The following is a 20,532-nucleotide window of genomic DNA, read 5'->3' as shown; positions in this document are numbered from 1 at the left end:
ACTAACAGTAGTTATTTTCATTTGTAGTAAAAATTTATAACATTAGAAATAACTTCCCATATCCCTGTCATCCAGCTTTGGTAGTTCAGTTTATGATCATTGTGCTTTTGTAGCCCACAAGCTTTCTCTGTGCCCCTCTTAAAAGTTGTTTTATGACAAATCCCAGACATATCATTTCACTCATCAACATTTCAGAATGTATGAAATACTCTTAAAACAGAATCATAGTACCGTTATCAGCTCTTCCAGTCTTGTTATTAAACATCTTAGTGGCATCTGCTTAAGGTAGAAGCTGGCATTTCAAAAGCGGTTGTTTATTTGTTTTTTTTTTGTTGTTGTTGTTGCTTTTTTGGGGAATGATATGGGTCCCCTTAGAGAATTATTAATATGACTTACAGGAAAACCCCCCCTTATTTATTAGGCACAAAAATATCAATTAGGAAATACTCCTTTAGCACTTTGTTCTAAAATAATAAATTTTAAAATTTGATTCACATTGCTTTTTCTTAGTAGTAGAATAAATCAGTATGCTAACAATTGTAACACCCTGTAGTCTTCCTGGTAATAGTAACCACCAGAATAACCAGATTAATAATCCACTTCCTGTACCATAGATACAGTTAAACTGCTTTTTATGGTACCTTAGCTACCCAAAGCCTCCGGTGGTGATCCGCTCCCCTCTTTTTGATAAAGCATCAAAACCCAATTCTAACATTCAAGAGAGGGCTGTATTACAATGTAATTTCAAATAAAAGAAACTAAATAGTAGAAACACGAGGGCCATGTTGTATTTTGATTTTGGAACTTTTTAGTAGACACCTTCAGTTATTATTTTGTAAGCTTTTAACAAAGTTTTTCCATTGGATTCCTTCTCAAGGGTCAAAGACTCTAAATGGAGGATCTGATGCTCAAGACGGTAATCAACCACAACATAACGGGGAGAGCAATGAAGAGAGCAAAGACAACCATGAAGCCAGCACAAAGAAAAAGTGAGGAATAGGTTTTAATGGGTCTTGTGTGTTTTATTATTCAAGTTTTTAATCACAGTTCTGTTCCAAGGTTATTTTAGTATAAGCAATTATCTTTTGATCACCCAATTCCTGAATTCAGTAAGCAAGATTCAAAAAGGCAGAAGAGTAAAAACCTTTTATTGACAATGACTTTGCCACTGAATTCAAGGGAATGGAGCTCGCTGGGAATGCAGTTAAAAAGAAAATATCTGCTCCTGGACTTCTTTTACTGAGATACTGTTAGTAATGACTTGCATTCACACTTTTGTGAATTGTGAGAGGATAATTGTAAACAGTTAGATGGAGAATCACAGGCTACTTTTTTTTCTTTTTTTGAGACAGAGTTTCTCTCTTGTTGCCCAGGCTGGAGTGCAATGGCATGATCTTGCTCACTGCAACCTTCACTTCCTGGGTTCAAGTGATTCTCCTGCCTCAGCCTCCCCAGTAGCTGGGATTACAGGCACTTGCCACCACGCCCATCTAATTTTTGTATTTTTAGTAGACAGGAGGTTTCACCATGTTGGCCAGCCTGACCTCAAACTCCTGACCTCAGGTGATCCACCCACCTCGGCCTCCCACGGTGCTGGGATTACAGGTATGAGCCAACACACCCGGCCATCACAGGCTGTTTTTTAATACCCACCCTAAAATAGGCTATGGAGCCATAGTTGAAGTCTTGGTTTGTTCCATTGTGTATTTGAAGGACTTGGAAGCATCCCTTCTAATTCTGAAATTGAGGGAAATCTTGTTGTCTATGTGTATATCAACCTCACTTTTTGTTAAGATTTTGAAATGTGTTGGTATCACAGATACAAAACACGCTCATGTTCTTTAATAATCACTTTTAAGCTAGAAATGATGGAAAAGGCTTGGTCTGTGACAGTTTCCTGAGTTATTTTGCTTCATCTGCATATTTGGGAAGAAGATGTAACAGTTTTGAAGAAGAAAAAAATAATGACTGTTCTAATAAGTCAAGTTTATTTTTGGTTTGATTTCAGTCTTTTCATGAGTTTAAAAATATAATGCAGACTTAATGTCTTTTTTTCTTCATTAGGAGAAAATCCTAATTCCAGTTATTGTACCTTTCTTTCCCCCTTTTCTTCAGGCCATCCAGTGAAGAGAGAGAGACTGAAATCTCTCTGAAGGATTCTACACTAGATAACTAGGTTGACATACCGGGAATATAGAGAACACTTGAGAAGTTTGTAATGGCTTTCATTTGAAATAGACTGCTGAAAGTTTTAAATTTTTATAAGCATAGGTTTGATGTTGAAAATTTGTTACGGGGGAGAAGATCCCTTTATCTTTGTTTTAAAGTAAACATTATCGCTAAGTATACTTGTGCAGTATTAACAGCTACATTATACAGTAAATGTGGGATAAAATCCATTTAGAAAATGTTAAACTGCTTTTCCAGACATGGTTGTAGCATATTTTCAATTAGTGTGTGTATGTTAATGTGTAATTGATAGTAGAACAAAGTTACATTTTTAAAACTGCTACTTGTATAAACCTTGCCTCTTTCCCCAAATACCGTGGGTTTTGTGCATAGTTTTTACAAACCTTGGATTTACCAGACTGTCTTTTCACTGTTTGTGGGTTTTGTAGAAGTTGAGCATTTTTATGGTAGATAAAATGTTACTTCTATACAAGTACTCACTCCCTTTTTATCAAAAGTCTGTATGGTTTGTTTTGGTATGACAACTAGTTAAGTAACTGACATTGAACTGACAGAAATCTACAAACTATAAAACATGATGTTAATTTTTGAAGGTAATTTAGTTTTGTGACTGGACATTCAGTGAAGTCTTAGGACTTCTCTGCAGATAACTGACTGGCTATATATAGGAATGAATCTGGCTTTAGGGTTAAATCATTTAAGGTCCTTTTATAGGCAGGCACTAGTAATTAAAACTGAAAACTAAGTTTATTTTTGAGAAATGTTAAAGATGTCTTCAGGAAATCACTAAGTAGTACTTAATTGGAAGAAAAAATCATGATGCTTAGACAATAAATATAAATAAATGCTATATAAGGAAACTCACCTATTTGAAATTATGGCTATATTATTTTTATTTTCTAGATTCCAAAAATACAAACACTAGTTCTTCCAATGTAGTACTTTGATAGTCTGTACATTCACGTGTATGGACTAAATCCAGGGTGAAATCAATGTTACAGAATTTAAGGGTATGTTAACTAAATGATAGCATTTCTAAGATATTTTGAATATTAGGTCATTTGGCATTTTTCAGTAAGTAGGATACTTCTCATGTTTTGAAACTATATGAATATGGAAAAAAATGGCTTAAGACCAGTGTCTGTGTATGACATTGTATGGTTGACTCTCTGGGATAACTGTTTTCATCTACAGAATTGAAGTTTTGCTTTTATGAGGTCTTATAGTGGAACTAGGAATCACTGTTTTGAGAGAACCTGCATATATACCAGTCATTATCTGTTTGATCCTTATACAGTTTTAACTTAGATTTATTCTAGTTAAGCCATAAGTTCAACGTGTAAACTTGTTTTGATTAAAGAATTTTTCTACCAAACTCTACTAGTAAATTACTTTCTTCCTATTTACAAGAGTAAGTGATGAAATTCTGGGTTTGCTGCCAAGGAAATTTCTTAGTTAACTGGTCACAGAGGTTGTGTTGTTTTGGGAAACAGGGTTAACTAAACAGCTCAAGATGATAAAAATAAAGGAAATATTTATCTTTTGTTCACCCTCCCTTTCTTCCCATAACCCACTAGATCTGTAGTTTTACAAAGAAGCCACAGAATATTCAACTTCTAGAGATACAGCATCATTCTCATAATTTATGTCAGCTTGTACAAGCTGACCTTGCTCTAACTAGTTGATGTTCGCCTCAAGCATAACTGCCTTTTAATTGTAACTCAAGAAATTTGCTTTGTCATAGGCTGATTTACAGATAACTATCATCTCAGAACTCTTGATAATTATTCGTAAGACTTAAGAACTTTCAGGATCATTGAAATTGTTCATTGGCTCAATTGGTGTGTGTGGTCAAAACTCCACAGCTTGACAAGGCACCAAGAGGTAATTTTGAGATAGCCCCCACCCTGCCCCGCAAAAAGTATGTGTAATATGTATGTTTTAACACCTCTTTTGGGCTGGTGTGTGTGTACGTATGTGTTTTGATTACTGGGTAAAAGAGTCATACATCAGGCGGGCGCAGTGGCACATGCCTGTAATCCCAGCTACTAGGGAGGCTGAGGCAGGAGAATTGCTTGAACCTGGGAGGCAGAAGTTGCAGTGAGCTGAGATTGCCCCACTGCACTCCAGCCTGGGAGACAGAGCGAGACTCCGTCTCAAAAAAAAAAAAAAAAAGTCATACATGACTGAGCAGAACTATTGAAGGTTTTCTTGGCTGCTTGGAGAAATCGCAGATACATCCATCTGGATTTGGTATGTGAACAAATGGAGAGAACCATGCACTTTAATATTATATCCGGTGATTTCAAATAATATGATAGATTTTGCTGATACAGTACTGCTGTCTATGTTCCTACTCACATACACTTACCTGGTTACAGATGTCAGGTCAAGATGAGGTCTGCATCTAATCCTGTATAAGAGCAAAGATTTTTCATAGGGTGCTGTGAGGGCTTCGCTAACTTTATTTTGTCCGATTGGCCAGAGAAAGGATGCTCTAATGGAAATAGCAAACCCGTATCATTAAACTCTTTAGAAACAAAGAAGCTGGTTTAATAGGCAGAAATGTGTGTGTTTGGGCTGTGTAATTCTGCAACACAATGTTAGAGATGACCTTTCTCCTAGTAAAACTAAAATGTCTAATTATCCTTAAACGGTACTGAGGCCTGAAGAACGTTTAAAGAAATAGCTATTGCTTCTCTGGTGACTTTTGTGCATGTGCATCCACTATTATATAAAAGTCAAATTCAACTACCAAGCACGTTGATTGACATGTTCATGACAACATTTTCACATTTGCCTATCTTCATTAGATAATGTTACATGTAATTTGACAGGTGTGTTGTTTTGATTGAAATAAGCATAAAGAAAAGCTGTCTCGAAAAAAGAGAAAAGCTGTCTTAAATCAGGGATTTTATAGCTCCAGAAATATACAAAGTTAGAAATTTCTTTTGACTTGAACTTGGTTGGATACCTGTATAACTGATACATAACACATGGGCAAACTGGGAGTAACCTGGTTAACTTTTCTCCTCAGTTTCACCAGGAAACAATAATAGGTACCTGAGTCTTTGATGAAAAGGTTAACCTTAAGAACTAGCAGAAAAACATTCTCAAATAATAGAATGTCAGTAGCAGAAATGTTTTAACTGGCATGTTTCTTCTTTGTCCACTAAAATGAATTGACACCACACACGGAATAATGCATTATGACAATACTTAACTTTTTGAAGTTTGAGAGTATGAAATGAAAATGAATAAAATATCCTTGCATATGCATGTAAGACCTATAAGGAATGCAGTATTACAAATAAAGGAATCAAAATTTTTACCCATGGAATTTTAGGGTTGGGTAAATCATTTATCTTAAATCTATGGTTTGCTGGCTGTTATCAATCTGCTCAATTTTAGCATTGTTGTATACAAGAAAGTAAAAATTTAGGTATAACATAAGCCAGCCTCTGAGTTCTCTATACTGATTATCTGCATACTGACTGAATCAGTGAATGAGAACACTAGACATACCAGAAGCACGTGCTTGTCCTCTCCAAGCCAACGGACTTAACTGTTTGTGGCATTTAAGTCCATAAAACATACTTCACTGTCAATCTTTTAAACACATAGGCTTATAGGTTTCGTCAGTTTTCCATTTATATAAATGTCTGTTCTTAGCCATCCATTTTTCAGTCAAATTTTAATACAACCTAGGAGAGAAAAAGTGGAATTTATTTATTTTAAATGATGCATTTGAAATCTATAGTATTCCTAAATGTTTTTAAACAGTATTAAATTTTCTACCCATAAAAGTTTCCAGAAAATATTTGAATGTAGATAGCTATAAATCTATCTGATGGTCTAAACCTGAAAATAAACAGTTTCTTTTGCTGGGTGCTGTGGCTGATGCCTGTAATCCCAGCACTCTGGGAGGCCAAGGCGGGTGGATCACTTGAGGTCAGGAGTTCGAGACTATCCTGGGCAACATAGTGAAACCCTGCCTCTACAAGAAATAAAAAAATTAGCCTGCCATGGTGGCCTGTGGCCTGTGCCTGTGGTCTCAGCTACTTGGGAGGCTGAGGTAGGAGGATCACCTGAGCCTGGGAAGGTCAGGGCTCCAGTGAGCCAAGATCACACCACTGTACTACAGTCTGGGTGACAGAGTAAGACCCTGTATCAAAAAATAAGTTTAAAAAGTTTTTTTTTTTTTTTTCTCAGAATAAGATGAGAGTAACTAGGATTACTATAGTAAGGGGACCAGAAATATGGAAGACCTGGGCCAGAAAAACTTATTTTTTTCTTTTTGCTTATAGAATACTGGTATATATCCAATAGTATCATTACCCAAGAATAAGTGAGCCAGAGCTAGCATATCAATAGGATCTTGATTTTTCCATGTCTCCACAGTCATACGAAATCTATTGTTTTTTCCTGACATATTTTAAACTCATAGCATTCATAAAGCTTTTGTCAAGAAATAAAGCTTCAAGCTAATGTTATTTCTGGAGTTGTGAGTATACACTATCTTTTTAAATCCATTATTCACAAAGTCTTATTAACATGTCTTGTATGCCTAGTTTCCTTCAAAACAAAACAACATTACTCAACAGCACACGAACATTAAATTACCCCAAAGCAGCCGGGCGCGGTGGCTCATGCCTGTAATCCCAGCACTTTGGGAGGCTGAGGCGGGCGGATCGCCTGAGGTTAGGAGTTTGAGACCAGCCTGGCCAACATGGTGAAACCCCGTCTCTACTAAAAATACAAAAATTAGCCAGGCATGGTGCCAGGTGCCTGTAATCCCAGCTACTTGGGAGGCTGTGGCAGGAGAATCGCCTGAACCTGGGAGGTGGAGGTTGCAGTGAGCCGCGATTGCGCCGTTGTACTCCAGCCTGGGCAACAAAAGCGAAATTATCCCAAAACCAAAAATAAATTATCCCAAAGCTATTAATTTTGTCTTATTTGTAAATAATTCATTCTCCCTAATTTCCGTTACAGATATTTGAAGGATCTTTACCTTGGAAGCCTCATGGTAGAAGGTGTAGCTCTCACATTCTTCAAAGCATTTTCAAAACACTTCCACTACTTGATGTATCATTAATTCTATCTTTAGCAAAAAAACACTATGGACAGAGAATGAATAGGGAAGGCATGGATTGGGAGAAAGAATATGTGTGTCTGACAAAGGATTTAAAGTCAGAATATATAAAGTACTACAACTCAATGGGTAAAAAGCACTAAATTAAATACTCTTTGGAATAAATGTGAAATTTAACTATGTTATAAATATGTACAATCATTATAAGAAAATCTGTGATTTGGAATTTTTTTTGGTAGCTTTAGCAGACTGTTCAAAGTGGATCCTGCTCCTCAGTGGCGTTTCTTAGAAAAAAGGTAACCATCCAAGAGAACAGTTATTTCATGAGGGGGTACTTTTGTGAGTGTAGCTATTCTTAATTAAAGGTTCCAGGATCAACATAAGGATAAGCAAGGAATTCCCCCAGTTTGTTGCCTTCTGAATCATAGTGGAGCATTCGGAAGCAAACATCACAAAAGAAACATGGGTCCTCTGGTGCAAAACTGTCATTGTTCGTCACCCATCTGTAGTTTTTAAAAAAAGAAGTACATCATTACAATCAAATTTTCCATACCTTAACATGCTTTAAGTTATGACCTGTAGCAATATGTAAATATAACATTCTCACTATTTCCTTATCAGTCTGTTATTAATGCATAATCTTTAATTTTGTATACATAGATGCAAATACCACCAACACTCTCTACAAAGCCAAAAGGTCATCTAATATTAAGGAACACTGCAGAATGCTGTTTCTCTGTAATAGTTACCCTTAAAGGAAGAATATAAATCTACTTGAAAGTATCACACATTTGCCATGACATACCTATCCTCCAAATATGAATATAGTCATTTTCTTCTAACAGACCATCTTGAAAAACTGTAACAAAATTAGATGCTACAGATCTGATACACTTTTGCTTAATATACCTTCTTAACTGATAAATGAGTACTGGTTAATTTGAAAACTTATGTAACTCTATTTACCTATAACTCAAGATTATGTTATAAAGTATATACAAATGGCAATATGGGCAACATTATTCAACCAAAATGTTGAATGGCATGAAGATGCTATTGTATGGTATGTTTGAATTATGCATCTCATGGAATGTTTGCTTTTAACATTATTTTCCCTTTTATCTGATTTATCATGTTTTCCTGTTGATCTTTTAGAAAAGAATATTGTGGGGTGGCGAAAACAAACTGAAGATACAAGCTGAGTATCCTTTATCTGGGCTGGGTGCGGCGGCTCACGCCTGTGATCCCAGCACTTTGGGAGGCCAAGGCGGGTGGATCACAAGGTCAGGAGTTTGAGACCAACCTAGCCAACATGGCGAAACCCCATCTCTACTAAAAATACAAAAAAAAATTAGTTGGGTGTGGTCGTGTGCGCCTGTAATCCCAGCTACTCAGGAGGCTGAGGCAGGAGAATCGCTTGAACCCGGGAGGCAGAAGTTGCAGTAAGCCGAGATTGTGCCACTGCACTCTAGCCCAAGGGATAGAATAATACTCCATCTCAAAAAAAAAAGAGTATCTTTTATCTGAAATGCTTGGAACCAGAAAGAAGTATTTCAAATTGCAGATTTTTTTCAGATTTTTAAATATATTATGCATATATTTGCCGGCTGAGCATTCCACTGAGAATGTGAAATCCAAAATGCTCCACTGATCATTTCAGCATCAGATGTTGCCACTCAAAAACTTTCAAGTTTTGGATTTCTTATTCTTGAAATCTGAAATGCTCAACCTATACTAAATTTCCTGTCCTCTGAGTGGCCTTCAGGTTTTTTTTTTATAGTTATTGCTGTGTTGTCCAGGCTGGTCTCCAGGCCTCAAGTGATCCTCCCACCTCAACCTCCAAAAGCAACAAACTTTTTTTTTCACTGACCCACAGTAAGAAATGCTTTATAATCTAAACATGTAGAATCACATGAAATAAAAATTTTATAAAACTATATTTTAACTTCATGTGATGTGCTGTGGTATTTTTTTAATTGATGAAGTTTTATTGATGAAGCTGATTATGTAAACTGTGTGGACAAGAGGCAGAAAGAACATGGTTCCCCAAGCATTTTGGATTAAACAAGGTTTTCTTTCCTTAGACTTCCCAAATCCCTTTATGGTAATGTACACTGTGACCCTCTAACAGGGAGTTACTGTACAGAGCTTTTCTTGAATGTATTCTATCAAAGAATCCTTGCTTTCTTAACACAATAATTAACTTTTATTTTTATTCACCTAGCTGTATACATTTTATAAGCCTGAAATTTGACCTACCCCTGGACTTGTGTACATATAATATTTCCTTACTATTTAAGAATGTCAGTTTTAACTCACTAAACTGGTTTTGTGGCACTTCCCTACTACATGATACTTCATATTTATAACCTAAAGTACAAATATTCTTAGATCCAAAGTGGAAAACAAATACCAAAAGTCAAAACTACCATTTCTCAGAGAAAAAAAAATACATTATCACTCACCTAGCTGTATACATTTTACAAACAAAACATTTTCTGGTCCATAGCCAATGCTTCTTGATAAGGAGGGGATACAGTGTCCTATCCAAGCAGTCATCATGATGCACAAGCCTTTTGTTCATGGGAAAATAAAGATATTAAGGTGATAAATATTAAGTGACAAATTTTTATGAGCTATTAAATAAATCTGTACCTGAGTATTAGGAAAATACTTTCAATTTTTGCTTACAAGATGTTGCTAAATTACTTGTTATACCATGTTTGACCAAACTGTGTTCCACAAAATACTTTCTCCAAGAGCATTTTGGATTAAACAAGGTTTTCTTTCCTTAGATTTCTCAAATCCGTTTACGGTAATGTACACTGTGACCCCCGCTAAGAGGGGGTCATCATATAGAGCATTTCTTGAATGTATTCTACCAGAGAATCCTTGCTTTGCTTAACACTAGTACCTTTTATTTTCATTTATTTGAAATGGGGTCTTACTCTGTTACCCAGGCTGGAGTACGGTGGCATGATCTTGGCTCACTGTAGCCTCCTCAAACTCCTGTGCTCAAGCAGTCCTCCCACCTCAGCCTCTCCAGTAGTTGGGACTACAGGCATGCACCACCACACCTAGATAATTTTTAAAATTTTTGTAGAGACACGGTCTCACTATGTTGTCCAGGCTGGTCTCAAACTCCTGGCCTCAAGCAATCCTCCCACCTCAGCCTCCCAAGGTGCTGGGATTACAGGTGTGAGCCACCACACCTGGCTAACATTTAGTACCGTATAATGAAACAATTTGGGCAAAGCTACTCAGTAATATTTTACCTAGATTAACTGGTTGTTAGAATGTGGCTCTTGTTTTTTTAATGTCTCCTTTATTAAAATCTAATTCTGACTCATGGCATAATATGAATTAGTAGAATCTTAGTTTTAAGTGTCAAAATTATGAAACCTTTAAGAAGTTTCATAACTTTTTTTTTTTTTTTTTTTTTTTGAGACGGAGTCTCGCTCTGTCGCCCAGGCTGGAGTGCAGTGGCGCGATCTCGGCTCACTGCAAGCTCCGCCTCCCGGGTTCACGCCATTCTCCTGCCTCAGCCTCCCGAGTAGCTGGGACTACAGGCGCCCACAACCGCGCCCGGCTAATTTTTTGTATTTTTAGTAGAGACGGAGTTTCACCGTGGTCTCGATCTCCTGACCTTGTGATCCGCCCGCCTCGGCCTCCCAAAGTGCTGGGATTACAGGCGTGAGCCACCGCGCCCGGCTCATAACTTTTATTAAAAAAAAAAATTGAAGTCAGTCTCTACTCTGCCACTAATCAGCTCCACGGCTTTGGGTAAATCCTGTAAATCATGACAGACTTCAGATTATTCTGAAAGATGAAAGGACTACACAAAATTGTTCTAAAGGTCTCTAACAATTCTAAAATACCACTTTTTTTAAATTAAAACTTTCACCATCAGAAAATAAATAACCTTTTGATAGCTGGTATTATGGAATGGCACTGAATGATTAAATCTACCTGTAAGATAAAAATGACTTCTCTAAATTGCCTTTTAAAAAGCCCTACATTGCATACTCTTAATAAATGTAAACTTTTTAAAAAAAACAAAAGGGCAGATGTGGTGGCTCACATCTGCAATCCCAGCACTTTGGGAGGCCAAGGCAGGAGGATCGCTTGAGCTCAGGAGTTAAAGACCAGCCTGGGAAACAGAGTGAGACCCTGTCTCTACAAAACATAAAAAAATTGGCCACGCATGGTGGCATATGCCTATAATCTCAGCTATGGGAAAGACTGAGGGAAGAGGACTGCTTGAGCCCAGGAGGCCGAGGCTGCATTGAGACATGATTTTGCCACTGCACTCCAGCCTGAGCAATAGAGTGACACCCCCTTCTCAAGAAAAAAAAAAGTGTAAATTGCTTTTTCTTTGACATTCAAACAGATCATGTTTCTTTTGTTGATCATTGCATCAAGAAATTACCATGAGTTTAAGGGTCATGTTTTTATCCTTCAGCCTTGGAATCACATTGTTTATAGAAACAGGCCTACACTGTAAGAAATGTACGGAAAAGGCCAGGCGCGGTGGCTCATGCCTGTAATCCCAGCACTTTGGGAGGCCGACGTGGGCAGATCACCTGAGGTCAGGAGTTCGACACCAGCCTGGCCAACATGGTGAAACCCCTTCTCTACTAAAAATACAAAAATTAGGCCAGGCGCGGTGGCTCACACCTGTAATCCCAGCACTTTGGGAGGCTGAGGCGGGCAGATCACCTGAGGTCGGGAGTTCAAGACCAGCCTGACCAACAGAGTAGAAACCCCATCTCTACTAAAAATACAAAATTAGCTGGGCATGGTGGCACATGCCTGTAATCCCAGCTACTCAGGAGGCTGAGGCAGAAGAATCGCCTGAACCCTGTAGGCAAAGGTTGCGGTAAGCCAAGATCGTGCCACTGCACTCCAGCCTGGGCAACAAGAGCAAAACTCGGTCTCAAAAAAAATAAATAAATAATACAAAAATCTGTCGGACAAGGTGGCACGCACCTGTAATCCCAGCTACTTGGGAGGCTGATGCACGAGAATTGCTTGAACCCAGGAGATGGAGGTTGCAGTGAACTGAGATCATGCCACTGCATTCCAGCCTGGGCAACAGAGCGAAACTCTGTCTCAAAAAAAAGAAAAGAAAAGAAAAGAAATGTATGGAAAATAAAGCCATCAGAGAGAACTGGGGGTTGCCTTCCATCTTATGTTTATTACAAGGCTAGCATATTTTCCCACATTTGAAAGGAAGAGCAGGCAGAACAGCTTATATAATTTTTTTTTTTCTTTTGATACAGTCTTGCTCTGTCGCCCAGGCTGGAGTGCAATCGTGGCTCACTGCAACCTTTGCTTCCCGGATTCAAGTGATTCTCGTGCCTCACTCTCCCAAGTAGCTGGGACTACAAACGTCCATCACCACACCCAGCTAATTTTTGTAGTTTTAGAGACAGGATTTCACCATGTTGGCCAGGCTGGTCTCGAACTCCTGACCGCAAGTAATCTGGCCACCTAGGCCTCCTAAAGTGCTGGGATTACAGGCATGAGCCACAGTGCCTAGGCTGCTGATATAAAATTTTAATAACATCCAAGACATAAATGTACTGTCTATAATTTTAAAAGCCATATAAATCCAAGGTTTATATATGCTTCTGGCTCTTGCCTCCCCATTCTTCTTCCCTAGGGACAACTGTTTTCCATTCTTAATTGTTTGTTTAGAATTTAGCTCCTCAACTTCTCCCCACAGAACTACCATAATTTTGGTTAAACAGATATTTAATTCATGACGAATTAGTACTATTTCTACCTAAGCCACACAGTTGACATTTATGGGACGACATTTTGTTTTCTAGCTATTAATCTATTAATTCCCTCCCATTTACATTTGCTTAATTTTCTTTTTCTTTTTTTTTTTTTTGAGACGGAGTCTTGCTGTTGCCCAGGCTGGAGTGCAGTGGCGCAATCTCAGCTCACTGCAAGCTCCACCTCCCGGGTTCACGCCATTCTCCTGCCTCATCCTCCAGAGTAGCTGGGACTACAGGTGCCCGCCACCATGCCTGGCTAATTTTTTTTTTTCTATTTTTTAGTAGAGACAGGGTTTAACCGTTGTTAGCCAGGATAGCCTCAATCTCCTGACCTCGTGATCCACCTGCCTTGGCCTCCCAAAGTGCTGGGATTACAGGAATGAGCCACCACACCTGGCCCATTTGCTTAATTTTCAATGTACCTATCACGAATTCAGTCACCTATTTTCTGACAGAACAGTGAACAACCGGGAGTCAACCAGTTTATTTTCCCCCGCAGACATCCTTCCTGAGTTCTGTATGCTCCTGGCTCCAGACCCTGGATCAAATCTCCAGATCTGGTACAAAGCTCTCACACTGGGGTTTCACTTTTCCATCATTCTGAGAATCCCTTTTATGTCTATTTAACCTATTCTGCCTATTCTGTGTTGCATTCCATGTCTTTCTTGTTCATGGTGTACACTTTCTGTGAAGCACTTTTACATCTTCTGGTAGTTTCCGGAGATGGAGTGCATGAGATACAAAATTTTGGAGATGAGTCAGTAAGACCAAAAATAGAAGCAGGGACTTTCTGAAAGCATCAGTTTCTTTCTTTCCTATTTTTTATTTTTGAGACAAGGTCACACTCTGTCACCCAGACTGGAATGCAGTGGCATGATCATAGCTCACTGCAGCCTTGACCTCCTGGTCTCAAGCAATCCTCATGTTTTAGCCTGAGTAGCTGGGATTCCAGGCACGCACCACCATGCTCAGCTAATTTTTGTATTTTTTGTAGAGAGGGTTTCACTGTGTTGTTCAGGCTGGTCTCGAACTCCTGGGCTCAATCTGCCCACTTCAGTCTCCCAAAGTGTTGGGATTATAGGCGTGAGCCAGTGCACCTGGCAGGCATCTGTTTCTATTACTGGTATAATAAATTACTAATTAATACTAGTAATTACTGGTTTCTAATTACTGGTCAAACATAGGTACGTTATTGTTCCACAAAACAGTTTTAAATGGTCTCTCCTAAGGAATCAAACCAGCACTGGAGCAGGGTTTATTCGTACATAGTATTCCTTCTTAAACAGATTTCCTAAATAAAGAGGAAATGAATAGCCTTATTCAGCTATTAGCTGTTTAAATTTATAACTCATCCCCAAATCTCATTTTAGACTATCTTAGCTCCTTCCCAATTTAAATATTTGTCAAAGCATTAAGACTTCACATTTGTCAAATATTAGAATTACTCTTCCTCCAATTCCCTTTTATCTCCTTCAAATTTTGGCAAAAAGAGAAACCTAAAAACAAAGTTGCAATGTTATCTGTAAATGGATAACTATTACCTGAATAACAGCTGTTTAATACAAAATGGAGATACTTTTTAAAGTATTAACAGATTTTTAACCTTCTAATAGTAAAGTATTTCTTATAGATTTTCCAAAATAATGAACAACAGAGGATGCAAATGGATGGAAAGAGTTGGTCTTTGCATGGAAAGAAAACAGCATTTTTGCTGCTTCCAAGTCAAGTTGCAATGATCATTACTTTTACTCCTCTGATTTTTAAAAAAACTATCTCTGCTTTTGTACTCTGAAATAAAGGAAAAAAAAAAAAGTAACCTACCTTATGTCAGTAATGACAATGACATGTTCACAGTCTCCCTGATGACAGTATAAGTAAGGAAAACCCAGTTTAATACACAAGTCATTGAAGGTGAAATCTTCCATTCTAGCAGTCTGAAACTTTCCATATCCTCTATCATGGGACTCTGACCACTCAATGATAGTTCTAAGGGGGGAAAAGGCAAGGATATATCATTTTTCCACAAAAACTTAAAAACTACAGAAAACAGTTTGTGACTGCAGTAATTCACATTAACCTAGCTCACCCAACTAACTGGACAGTTGCCATCTTGAGATGAAGACCAAAATGTTTGATACATGTTGAGATTAGGAATGCTGAATTTTCATAAGGGATGAGTTTTCTGCAGGTTACATGATGTGTATCACTTTAGCTTAAATGCAGAATGTGTAACAACGTCACTCATTGAGTTTTGAAAAATATTTTGCACAAAATGTTAGTATGTAATGAGATTTAATATTTCAAATATTTCTTAGTTTCAATGTTTAATATCATAAATATTGATAGTTATAACCCACATAAGCAGAAGCTCATCGAAGTCTTCAATTATTTACAGTATAAAGAAATGCAAGCCTGGGCACGGTGGCTCACACCTGTAATCCCAGCACTTGGGGAGGCCGAGGTGGGCGCATCACTTGAGGTCGGGAGTTCGATTCCAGCCTGACCAACATGGGGAAAAACCCCGTCTCTGCTAAAAATACAAAATTAGTTGGGTGTGGTGGTACATGCCTGTAATCCCAGCTACTTGGGAGGCTGAGGCAGGAGAATCGCTTTAACCCGGGAGGCGGAGGTTGCATTGAGCCGAAATCACACCATTGCACTCCAGCCTGGGCAACAAGAGCAAAACTGTCTCAAAAAAAAAAAAACAAAACAAAACAAAACAAAAACCCAAAAATGCTGAAACCAATAGGTTTGAACTGTTGGGTTAGAATACAGATTAAAAATGGCTATAATAAGGCCGGGCGCGGTGGCTCAAGCCTGTAATCCCAGCACTTTGGGAGGCCGAGGCGGGCGGATCACAAGGTCAGGAGATCGAGACCACAGTGAAACCCCGTCTCTACTAAAAATACAAAAAATTAGCCAGGCGCGGTGGCGGGCGCCTGTAGTCCTAGCTACTCAGGAGGCTGAGGCAGGAGAATGGCGTGAACCCAGGAGGCGGAGCTTGCAGTGAGCCAAGATCGCGCCACTGCACTCCAGCCTGGGCAACAGCGTGAGACTCCGTCTCAAAAAAAAAAAAAAAAAAAAAATGGCTATAATAGGCTGGGCATTGTGGCTCACACCTGTAATGTAGCACTTTGGGAAGCTGATGCAGGCGGCTTGAGGCCAGGAGTTCAAGACCAGTCTGGCTAACATGTCAAAATCCTGTCTCTACTAAAAATACAAAAATTAGCCAGGCATGATGACACACACCTGTAGTCCCTGCTACTTGGTAGGCTAAGGCACGAGAATGGCTTGACCCAGGAGGCACAGGTTGCAGGGAGAGCTGAGATCGTGCCACTGTACGATGACAGAACGACACTTTTTTTTTTTTCTTAAAAGGCAACAATAATATGTATACTTATATACTCTAATTGCTAAGACATTGATAATGAAAGTATGGTCTCATTAAAATGAGCTTAGATATAGATTTTTTCTATATTATGTACTTAAGCAACATATATATCACTATCATCTAGCACAAACAATAGTATATACTAGATAGGCAGAAAAAACAGTGACAGGTTAATTTACCACTATTACTTATATGTAAAGGCCAGAGACTAATAATGCATGTTAATGGGATTTAATTTATTATTATATTTTTTAGAGACAGAGTCTTGCTATATTACCCAGGCTGGAGAGCAGTGGGTATTCACAGGTGAGATTATAGCATGCTATACAGCCTTGAACTCTTGGTCTCAAAAGATTCTCCTGCCGCAGCCTCTGGAGTGGCTGGGACTACTGTACCTGGCTAATTTTTTTTTTGGATGTATGTAATGCTCAAGACAAGATTTATCAATAATTCCTTGGCAAAGGTCCTTAATAGGCCAATAATAGGATTTGTGGAGATAACACTATTTTGATAACTAGAAATAGGAAGGACTTTGAGAAGATTTTTGGAAACTATACCTGCTCAAATCTCTGCATTCCGGGTATCTTTTATCATTATAAAATGTTCCTTCAAAATAAAAGAAGGCTGATTTGTATAGGTCCTACAAGAAAACAGATGGTATTGAGAGAAAGTCAACTATTAACAATTATGAAATTGCTCTAAGTATTAATTCAAAATTTATGTATCATAAAATCACACTAATACAGGTTACAAAAACTGCTGCTACTTTCAATTTTACCCTACTGCTGTTTTAATCACTACGTTTGATTCAAATGTGTATATTCTCCCGAGATTCATGAAAGAAACCCAATTAGAAATCAAATAAACATCATTATTTTATCATATGAATATACAGCAGTAAGTAGTGTTGGATACTAGAACTAAAAATTAAACAAAGTCCTATCTTTAATGTTTCCCCAGTGATAACAATGATCATCAAGTTATGTTTTTCTGGCATTTTTTGTATTTGCAATGTTTTTACAAAAATTCTCTCTTTATATTTTCAGTAACTCTTAGGCAGACAGAATCTGAATTTCTATTTTTACTCAAGCAATCTTGCCCTAGGTACCATAGTTGTACCACAACTGGTGGGAACCTTCAAGGTTTCTTAACTCATTCTACCACAGCTTCCGTCAAAGGAGTGGCTCTCACTCCTGACTGCAAAATCAAATCACAAAAAAACCAAACACCAAATGTCAACTCGGACTCATTAATTAAGAATCTTTGGGGATCAGTATTTTTCCAAAGCTCTCTAGAAAAAAACATGCAACCAGAGCTGAGAAGCACTCTGTTAAACTGGTCCTTCACCATCTATTTAGACCCCTGGATGAGGGTCAGAAGACCTGAGTTCTTTTCCTTAACCTACCACTTACTAGCTTTGTGATTCTGGTATGTAGCAATCACTTCTCAGACCTGTTTTCTCATCTGTGAAATGAGAATAATAGTATATGCCACGATGTCTTACAGGATTGTGGTGAAGACCAAAAGCAATTTATGTATAGGAGATATATGCTTCAGGTACTAAAATAATTTTACCCTAATATTTTATTTTTTTCTCTTACTTCTTTGAAGCTTCCATTTTTCTTTCTTGTCTTCATTCCCCCACTTACAGATCATCTTGTGTTCGCATCAGACACTCTTGTAAGACTGGCTATCTTGTTTCTTCTTGGACCAGTCACTAAATCTCACTCACCCTCTGTTCTCCCATGTAAAATGTGAGTAAAGCCTTTACCTTTCTCATTGGTTGTTATGGAGATTAAAATGTATAATGTACTTAATGTCATATGACCAGCTGCTACAATACAAAATCTGCCACTTAATATACTTCTACACCCTCAAAGAGGTAAGCAGGGTCTGAAATAAAGGTTCTAAATAAATAACTATTGACTTATTTTGGAAACAAAATGAAGTTTAATATATATAATTGTGTTTTACAAAACACTTCCATAAAACCTCATCTTAGGTGATTTAAGCAACTTAATATCTTTTGGCATAATTATTAATTACAAGGTGAACTCTAAAAGAACAAGAATGTTTTCCATTTAAATCAAAAGTCATCCACTAATAAATTTCCCTGGCCGGCATAGTGGCTCACGCCTGTAATCCCAGCACTTTGGGAGGCCGAGGTGGGCAGATCACCTGAGGTCGGGAGTTCGAGACCAGCCTGACCAACATGGAGAAACTCCGTCTCTACTAAAAATACAAAAATAGCTGGGCATGGTTGTGCACGCCTGTAATCCCAGTTACTCAGGGGGCTGAAGCAGGAGAATCGCTTGAACCCAAGAGGCAGAGGTTGCTGTGAGCCAAGACCGCGCGCCATTGCACTCCAGCCTGGGCAACAAGAACAAAACTCTGTCTCGAAAAAAAAATAGAAGAGACAGAAACAATATAATAGTAGATATGTAAATATTTTAAAATACAATTATGGGTTATTTAATCCCTGCTTAGAAAACTTCGGAAGGTATCAGCACCAATGTACAGACCAAGTAAATTGACAAAGCCTGATTAAAACCTTCTCCTGGGCAATACAGTGAATTGTTGCCCAGACTGGACTTGATCAAAAACAGACAAACATTCTCCAGGGCTTCCTGAAGGTAAGAATGATTCCCAGATCTGACTCAAATTGCTCTGAGCAATGTTCAGATGGTCGGAATGAAGAGGATAAATTCAGATTTTTCTTCTTAGATTGATCTTATTATTTAACAGTTACATCTTATGTTTTTTTTGACAAGATTAACTTTGCAGAAGATTGCCACTGCTGCTTTAAAGAAAAGATAAATCTTGGCCAGGCGCAGTGGCTCACGCCTTGTAATCCCAGCACTTTAGGAGGCTGAGGTGGGTGGATCACCTGAGGTCGGTAGTTCGGACCATCCTGGCCAACATGCTAAAACACCATCTCTACTAGCTGGGCATGGTGGCTCATGCCTGTAATCCCAGCACTTTAGGAGGCTGAGGCAGGTGGATCACCTGAGGTCAGGAGTTCGAGACCAGCCTGGCCAACATGGCGAAACCCTGTTTCTCCTAAAAATACAAAAATTAGCTGGGTGCAGTGGGGCTACCTGTAATCCCAGCTACTTGGAAGGCTGAAGCACGAGAATCACTTGAAACTGGGAGGTGAAGGTTGCAGTGAGCCGAGATTGCATCATTGTACCCCAGCCTGGGCAACAGAGCCCCATCTACAAAATAAATAAAATAAATAAAATAAAATAAAATAAATAAAACTCGTATTTCCTGGTTCGCATACAATTTTGAAATTCTACTTTTCTTTTTATCCTAATGTTTCTCTCCAAAAGCACTAAGATGGCAACCCTGAAGAACCTAAATATCTAAAAACCATTTTTAGCATAACTCAACAGGTACTTAAGTGAAATCTACATGTGAGCCATGATGCTAGTCTCCACACTGGTCACCAAAAACTGGAATACAGTCAGCCTGTGGAGCAGACACACACGCATTACACTGAATCAGCATACTAAAATATACACTACAATGGACAAATGAAAAGGTGCCAGGGTAAAAAAGAAAGGAGTCAAGAAAACTTGTATATAATTGGTGAGTTTTGAGCTGGGTTTGGAAATCTGAGAATGAACTCACAAAATGGATGGAAGGAAGGAAAGGGCTTCCTACCATGTTCAAATACTCAGAAACATGAAAAAGTATGGTACACTGATGAAAATACACAAATTCACTATGGATGAATAAGGTGTAAAGGCAGTAAGTGAATAGTACAGAAAGTTAATTTGGGAATCATCATTATAAAAGGTCTTATATGTCAGCCTAGGGAGAAAAAAAAAAAAAAGCTAACATTAAACCTAAGTTATACCAACATTTATGTGGCTGGTGGAACAGGAATCAGGAAAAAAGGAGATTGTATTGGTTCCTGTCCAAACACTATCTCCATCCTTGTTGTTCCAAATATCTTTTTACTTATCTCTAGGAGATGCTATCCCTCCCCTGAAATGGCCCTGTAAACCTGAGGCCCTCTGCCAGAGTTGTAGCAGGTATAGTTCAATCCTGCCCTATGATGAAATGTG

The 20,532-nt window shown here is 38.3% G+C and overlaps 2 protein-coding genes across 4 annotated transcripts in view; one reads left to right on the top strand and one right to left on the bottom strand.

Annotated features, from left to right (window-relative positions):
* Positions 1-3,565, top strand: part of LOC105489084 (PC4 and SRSF1 interacting protein 1) — a 51,189-nt gene extending 47,624 nt beyond the window's left edge. The window contains exons 15-16 of the mRNA XM_011753735.3: positions 878-989; positions 2,116-3,565. Coding sequence (XP_011752037.1) covers positions 878-989; positions 2,116-2,176 — 173 coding nt within the window. The 3' untranslated portion in view covers positions 2,177-3,565. The remainder of the gene's footprint in view (positions 1-877; positions 990-2,115) is intronic.
* The window catches only part of LOC105489085 (small nuclear RNA activating complex polypeptide 3), a 66,652-nt gene that overhangs the window by 16,885 nt on the left and 29,235 nt on the right, over positions 1-20,532 (bottom strand). For 2 of the 3 annotated variants that reach the window (XM_071077818.1, XM_071077819.1), the window contains exons 6-10: positions 17,017-17,099; positions 14,890-15,054; positions 9,748-9,855; positions 7,202-7,785; positions 4,562-5,894 (exon numbers count right to left, since the gene is read on the bottom strand). In XM_071077818.1, the coding sequence (XP_070933919.1) occupies positions 7,638-7,785; positions 9,748-9,855; positions 14,890-15,054; positions 17,017-17,099 (504 nt within the window). In that variant the 3' untranslated portion in view covers positions 4,562-5,894; positions 7,202-7,637. Of the gene's footprint in view, positions 1-4,561; positions 5,895-7,201; positions 7,786-9,747; positions 9,856-14,889; positions 15,055-17,016; positions 17,100-20,532 lie in introns of those variants that run through there. The other variant, XM_071077820.1, reaches the window with a different exon arrangement.

Source organism: Macaca nemestrina, chromosome 14, assembly GCF_043159975.1.
Source record: "Macaca nemestrina isolate mMacNem1 chromosome 14, mMacNem.hap1, whole genome shotgun sequence".
In the NCBI taxonomy this organism is placed as follows: Eukaryota; Metazoa; Chordata; class Mammalia; order Primates; family Cercopithecidae; genus Macaca; species Macaca nemestrina.
The sequence above is the reverse complement of the archived record's forward strand: the minus strand, read 5'-3'. Positions and strand labels throughout refer to the sequence as shown.